Source organism: Vespa mandarinia, unplaced genomic scaffold (assembly GCF_050613455.1).
Source record: "Vespa mandarinia isolate Hongniang unplaced genomic scaffold, ASM5061345v1 scaffold_61, whole genome shotgun sequence".
Classification (NCBI taxonomy): Eukaryota; Metazoa; Arthropoda; class Insecta; order Hymenoptera; family Vespidae; genus Vespa; species Vespa mandarinia.
The window spans coordinates 50,001-57,500 of NW_028197195.1; the positions used below are offsets into that span (position 1 = coordinate 50,001).

The window sequence follows — 7,500 nt, forward strand, 5'->3', positions numbered from 1 at the left end:
CTTCTCGATACCTCGCGTTAGAAGAAGCGCGTGTATATAAACATGCCTATAGAAATACATTGATCGCATTGATGGTATCACGCGTATTTATATTTATTCGTTCATCCTGACATACGTGGAAAGATCTTTCGCTGTTGTCCTTTGGAAGTTGTTTGAAAAAATAAAGAAAAAAAAAACAAAGTTAAAGGAACACCCACTTTCCCACGTAGAAGCGTTTACGCATATTGAAACGTTTCGTTATCGCGATTCCTATTCGACGCGGTCCTCGTAATATCAAACTTCTTATCAGATGCGTCGCACGAATCGCGATATCCTCTCTCGTTCACGATCGCAGATAAAGCATGACGATTCGTTGATGACGACTTTTCTATTCGTACGCGTACTCTTGCGGCACGAGATTTTAGGTAAAACATTTAACAGTTTATCGAAATATTAGAAAGCGTAAATATATTAAGACCCGTATGCTCGACGGTGTAACGCTTTTTCTCCCATTTTCTTTCATTTACTTCTTCTTCTTCTTCTTCTTCTTCTTCTTCTTCTTCTTCTTCTTCTTCTTCTTCTTCTTCTTCTTCTTCTTCTTCTTCATCTTCTTCTTCTTCTTCTTCTTCTTCCTTTTCACTTTCGTCGTACGCTACCCAACTACCTGAGAATATCGAGATTAATGCGGCAAGAATCGCAAGAATAGTCGAAACGAAGATACGTATAATTATACGTAGGTACCTATTATTTCTTTATTATCATTCCGATAATCTCGTACGCGAGAAAGAGAGATCGACGATGAATATCCCCACAACGACAACGAACAAAGGAAGGAATGAAAATTTGTGAGCCGCGAACGTAGTTACACGTCGAATGTTCCCTCGGATTAATTCGGTCCGGAACATTTCGTAAAATGTTCGGTCGTTCGATCCAATCGATTGTCCAACCAGGACGGCGGTGCTTGATGTGTGCTTTGACTTTCTTTCGCAGTTGCCGGAGTCGGTGGCAGAACGTACCGCTAAACGCAGAAGGAGGAAGTAAAGAAGAAAACAAATACGGGGTGCTCGTTTACGTATAGTTCGCGGCCGCGGGGCGTACGTGGGTGCATGGAAGAAGGAAACGATCCTGTCATCGGAAGGAACGAAGGAGAACGAGGCGGCGGGCCAGGGTGGCTCCGCTAACGGCAGGGAGGCCGTTGAGAAAATGTCGAGCACCGCGGCGAGTCCCGATGGGATGGCTTTGCAGTCGCACTATTCCCTTCGATGGAATAATCATCAAAATCACATATTACAGTCCTTCGAGGCGCTTTTGCACGCGGAGATACTCGTCGACGTGACGCTGGTTTGCGCCGAAACTAGTCTCAGGGCGCACAAGGTCGTTCTCAGTGCTTGCAGGTCAGAATTTTTCAATTACCCATTATTATTATTATTATTATTATTATTATTATTATTATTATTATTATTATTATTATTATTTCCTTGCGTTACCCTCCCTCCCTTCCTCCCTCCCTCTCAACCTCGGACGCGATACGGCGAAACTTACCGATCTTATTTAACCTTGCATCTACGTTCGACCGTTACATCATTCCTTTTTACGAGGATCGCGATTTTCTTACCTCATACATTTCCTTAGGTAATCGATTAAACGGCTTCGATCGATTTTATCGGAGGGCCGAAAAAGCGCGTCTCGTCGCGCGCCTTCGAGCGTGCGACGAGAAAAGAGCGTTTCTTGCAGAGAGAAAAGTGCGAAACTCGCTTCTTTCTCTCTTTCCTCGTATTATATACGTATTTTACGGCTTTTTGCTTGTCTTTTACCTTACCCTTTCTCTTCTATTTTTTTTGACAAATTTTACCTCTCAATATATTTTACTTATCCGTCTGCGCTCGCCCGCGTAATCGCGTTACCGCTAAGATAACCTCAAGAAAGGAAAAATAAGCGATAAAGTAACAGTGGGGGCCGAAAGAGACAGAGAGAGAGAGAGAGAGAGAGAGAGAGAGAGAGAGAGAGAGAGAGAGAGAGGGAGAGAGAGAGAGAGAGAGGTAAGGATGGAGAGAGAAGAACAGATTTTTTACAAAAATTACATTTTCTATTCCGAGATAGGTCTCGTAGTTACTTTACGTTGCACTATCTTTGATAAAAATAACTAAGTGTCCTATCCAACTCCCATTTTTCTTTTTCTTTTTTTTTTTTTTTTTTTTTTTTTTTATTACCTTTATTACCTCTATATCGAAGAAAGCGTTAACGTTTTAGCCCCTTCTTCGAGAGAATATTTGCGGAACATCCGTGCAAGCATCCGGTGATCGTACTGAAGGATTTCCCCGGTCACGAAGTCGCGGCATTAATCGACTTTATGTATCGCGGGGAAGTGCGAGTCGGTCGAGAAGAATTGGCAGGACTGATGAGAGCGGCCGAGAGTCTGCAGGTCCGGGGACTGGCTTCGTCGGAACCGAGGCCGGCATCACCGCCGGACACACCAGTGGCCGATCTTCTTCTCGGCGAGCCATCCACGCCCGAGGAAACTAGACAGGATACTCAGGAAGACGACGATAATGCGTCGGAGATCGCAGCAGCAGCAGCCGCGGCCGCGGCAGCGACAGCGGCGGCGGCTGCGGCAGCGGCAGCACGGGCATCGATCAGAGAAACGATCACGACGCCTATAAGAACGATCTTCCATTCTTCGAGGGACCATCGCGATAGATTACCGCACATGGCTCATCTGAGCTTTGGCATACGGGAGCTAAGGGAAGCCTGCAGTTCCCCTCTTATGCCACGTCGGAAACAGGCAAGACCACGCCGAAGATCCGGAGAATTGGTACCGCAAGACTTGAGCAGGCCGCATCCACCGCCAAGTCTGAGCCCACCGTTTTCCTCTTTGAATCTGACCAATAATCAGCAACAGAGTCAACACCATCAAGGTCAACACCATCCACAGGCATCGTCGAATGCTACGAATCAGCAGCAGCAGCACCAGCAGCAGCATCAACAACAACAACAACAACAGGAGGAAATGGCAGAGAATTTGTCGATAAAGAGAACAATCTCGCCGATAGCCCAAGACCAGCAGCAGCAGCAGCAGCAACAACAACAACAACAACAACAACAACAACAACATCACAGTCAGCAGCTGCATCAAGTAAAGACCGAAAGTAGCGAGGCAGCGAGTAGTCCGCGAGGGTCTCCCCTTACCGGTACGAGTCTTCTCCATCTCGATGGTTCACCCCAAGACATCCCATCGGCGGCAGCCGCTGCCGTTGTCAGTATACCTGGTATGTCGGCGTTGTCGTTGACTCCGCCGCATCATCACAGCGAGTATCTAACGAGTTTGGGTCAATTGGCGGCCCAGTGGCTTCCTCAGAATCACCCGCAAAGTCAGCTACCACCGCCGCCAACGCAAACTCATCATTCGCGGGACGACAGTCCTCTCGGTTCCGCTAGAAACACGCACGCCTATCAACAACAACAACAGCAGCAGCAACAGCAGCAGCAACAACAACAACAACAACAAGAATCATCGCTGACGTCTAGACGTGGCTCGATCGCGGCGATGTTTCCCCTCGACAGCGTTGCGTCTTTGAGCGGTGGACTCTTTCCTCACGGTACCGCCATCGATAGGGGATCCCTCTTAGCGGATCTCCACGAAAGTTTTAAACCGGAACAGTTGCACGGATTATTCGGACCGGCCACCTTGACGACTCATCCTTCCGGTAAGAAGAAAAAGCATAGAACCGACGGCGACGCACCGAGAAGATGGTCGGATCAAGGAGGACGTGGTTTGCCGGTTGGAAGACCAAAGGGTCAACACAGCGCACCCCGAGGCGGCCCACCAAGATCTTGGACTAATGCCGAACTTACCGAAGCATTGCAACACGTTTGGAACAAGAAGATGACGACGTCTCAGGCAAGTCGAATATTCGGCATACCATACAACAGTTTGTTGATGTACGTGCGCGGTAAATACGGAAAGAGCTTGAAGTTGGAGCAATTGAGAAGAGATTGCACCGGAGCTACAACCGGCGACGTAGTCATGAATTCTTTAAACAACAATGTCAAAGCCGTTCAACAACCACCGGCGCAGCTGAGCCATCCTCTCGCCGGTCTTCCACCCCATCCGGCCGACGACAGTGGCTTTCCTCATCACTCGCTCCTCGGTACGAACCTTTCTCAAAGTTTTTTCCCGGATTTTACCACCTCTCCGTTCCCCGTGCCAGTTAATATGATACATCTTCTAACACCGAGCGAACAAAAAGCTTTCGAGCCTCCTCCGAATCCCGGTGGTGGTAACAGCAATGCCAGCGGAAGCAACAGCGGTGGTACCGGTACCACTGGAAATGGTACCACCGCGGGAAGTTCTGGTACCGCAGCAGCGGCTGCCGCAGCCGCCGCCGCCGCTGCTGCCGCCGCTGCAGCTGCTGCCGTTGCCACGGCTTCGAGCGCTCCGGAACACGGCTCGTCTCATAGTAGTCGGACGCCCTCGCCGGTAGACCATCATCACCATCGTCACCGTCATCATCACCATCATCATTATCATCACGAGTCGCTGCAACCGCAGCCTTCGCAGTCGGCACCGGCGTTGCTTCAACAAAATGGCTCGGATTAGTGGAGATGAAAACGGTAGGAGAAAATGAGGAGGGCGGGGGGGGGGGAGAGAGAAAGACAGGCAGACAGACAGACAGACAGAGAGAGAGAGAGAGAGAGAGAGAGAGAGAGAGAGAGAGAGAGAAAGAGAGCGGGAGGGAAGGAGCGAGGGAGAGAAAGCGCGTGCGAGCGAGCGAGCGAGCGAGCAAAAGGGAGGAAGGAAAATGCTGAAAAAGACTGGACACATACTTTATATCGATCGTAATTGTTATCTTCCTTTAAGAATCACGGACGTTTGATCATCCGAGAAAGGATTTCGATGCCCTTCCTTCGTTGCCTCGTTCTTTAAAATATCTACGTTTTCGCGCGATCATATATTTATACGTGAAACATTCGAGTTTATCCAAGACGAAAGTTATATCTTCTGCAAGACTGAATGGACCGACGACCGATGCTCGCGATCCCCCCGGATCATTGATTCGACCGAACGTTCTCCCTGCTCGAATCATATTCTCGTTTCTCGTGTCTTTTACATCGGCCATCTTTGCCCGTTCATTCGACGTTTAAACTCCACATCTACGCTATCCTTTTTGTAAATTAAACTCGCATTAGCATATTTCATATAATTTCATTTAATTCAATCGATCATGATAATCGTCAAGGAAAGGTCGAAGTGTGCTTTTTCAATTAAATTCCAATGCGAAAGGAAATATCACTATTATCAAATCTTTTCTCATTTTCTCGTTAAAAAAGATAAAAACAACAAAAATTATTAACATCGATACGTCCTTAAAACAATCCGCTTTCGCGTTCGCTACTTCAATGAAACATCCGTACGATGTGAATTTTGATCCCGACAAATCGGGACAAAAAAGTCAATTTTCTACAACTTTTAACTTCAATCACGCAACTTTTACACCTATTCTTTCAACGAGCATAACGTTCAGGGATCGGTCCAACGAACAGATACTTATACAGATATTTATGTGCGCTTTGACACGTTGGTCATTCCTTTTCTATCTAGTTTTTCCATTAATCGTTATTATTCCGATATTAAATCGACTTAATGATGTTATCGTTTCGTTGTTTTATCGCGATAAACGTTCCACAGAAAATTCGATTTGAGCGGTTTAAGATCGATCAAGGCGTCGTTCGGGAAGTAAGTTCGACGAACGGAAGAGAAAAGATGCGTAACTCACAACTCTTCTCTCGCTGATACAATGATAGAATGAGAAAATTTTATGTGGCCGTTAGAAGCGCCAAGCTCATTTTTCGAATGGTGCGAATTTCGACGAAAGAAACGACGAATTTTAATCGTAGACCACAATCTCGCAACAATATTTCGACAACCAGACGGAAGCGCAGGGTAACTAACGCATCAGGGATAGCCACTGACAAATCTACGATAGATAAAAAAGAACTTACATATTAAAGTGTAAAGGTTAAAAATAATTACATAAAGCTATAATACATACGATTATTTCATTAAAGTACTAAAGAAAGAGAAATACACAAAAAAATTGCTCGAGAGCGACAGGAAAGAATGATAAAAATTCGTTACGTCAAACCTTGCTACGCGAGCGAGGGCAAGATGCATATATTATTAAAAAAAAAAAACCAAAAAAAAAGAAATATCTTAAGTAGAAAGGTAATAAGGAAGGAAATATATTCGAATACGACAAGAAGGGTTCGAATAAATACAATTAGAGACTACAGGCTATCAGCTCCAAATAGCCTGTACACGACAAACTGATATTATTGATTATTAATGATATATATATATATATATATTATATATATATATATATATATATATATATATATATATATATACATATATATACACAGGGTGTGTCAAAAGAGATTACAACTAGTTCGACGACCTGTACCGTGGGTTCGATATGTTACTTCCGCATATTTTCCAGCATCGTAATTTCTGTATACGCGTTATAATTTAACGAGTCGTCGTCGAATGCTTCACGATCGATCGTATCCTTTGTCTATTTTGACATAAACTTTGTTAATCCTGGACGAATTTGACTTTTTCGAACGACAGTTTAACAAACTTTTTTCCTCTTTTTTGATACAAAACGAACCATGACGGTACAGTCTTGACGAAAATGGTTTTAACGATTTTTTATTCACTCTGTTAATAAAAAGGACACTCAACGGGCTGGTAAGAGCGAACAGATAGAAGGGGGAAAGAGCGAGAGAGTGAGAGCGAGAGAGAGAGAGAGCTAGCGAGTGAATGAACGAGAGAGAACTAATGAGTGAATGAACGAGAGAGCGAGAGAGCGAGAGAGCGAGAGAGAGAGAGAGAGAGAGAAAGAGAGAGCTAATGAGTGAATGAACGAGAGAGCGAGAGAGCGAGAGAACGAGAGAGAGAGAGAGAGAGGGAGAGAGAGAGAGAGAGAGAGAGAGAGAGAGAGAGAGGATTTTACGTATGATATAAAAAGCGATCAAATTAGCCGTGCGATCGACGAAAATGCATGTAAATGCATTTCATTTACTAAATAGACATATGTGATAGGCACCTTGTGCAGACTTCAGTATTATTTTGCAATTAATGAAATATCAGTATATAAGGTAGATAATCTTTGAAACTTTTGCCTATTTCGTTATAAGTCTTCTAGAGAAAGAAATAAGAACGAGTTCCGGCCATTCGCCGATCATAAGAAGAGACACGTCTCGTCGCAGTTCTCTCTCCTTCTCTTTCTCTCTCCCTCTCTCTCTTTCTCCCTCTCTCTCTCTCTCTCTTTCTCTCTCTCTCTCTCTCTCTCTCTCTCTCTCTCTCTCTCTGTTCCAAAATATCATTACAATTAAACGAAAAGCGGAAGTCACAATTAGACGAAAATAAGTCTAAGACGGTGCTAGACAAAGTACGAGGAAACCTATAGATCATGGATTATCTTCGTCGTTATCGTGTCACTGTGAATTGTGCATGTT

At 44.9% G+C, this 7,500-nt stretch overlaps 1 protein-coding gene across 4 annotated transcripts in view; it reads left to right on the top strand.

Moving 5' to 3' along the window:
- The window catches only part of lov (BTB/POZ domain-containing jim lovell protein), an 8,365-nt gene extending 2,183 nt beyond the window's left edge, over positions 1-6,182 (top strand). For 2 of the 4 annotated variants that reach the window (XM_035862676.2, XM_035862669.2), the window contains exons 2-3: positions 970-1,373; positions 2,230-6,182. In XM_035862676.2, coding sequence (XP_035718569.2) covers positions 1,183-1,373; positions 2,230-4,576 — 2,538 coding nt within the window. In that variant the 5' untranslated portion in view covers positions 970-1,182 and the 3' untranslated portion in view covers positions 4,577-6,182. Of the gene's footprint in view, positions 405-616; positions 713-969; positions 1,374-2,229 lie in introns of those variants that run through there. The other 2 variants (XM_035862675.2, XM_035862671.2) reach the window with 2 other exon arrangements.
- The last annotated feature ends 1,318 nt before the right edge of the window (positions 6,183-7,500 follow it).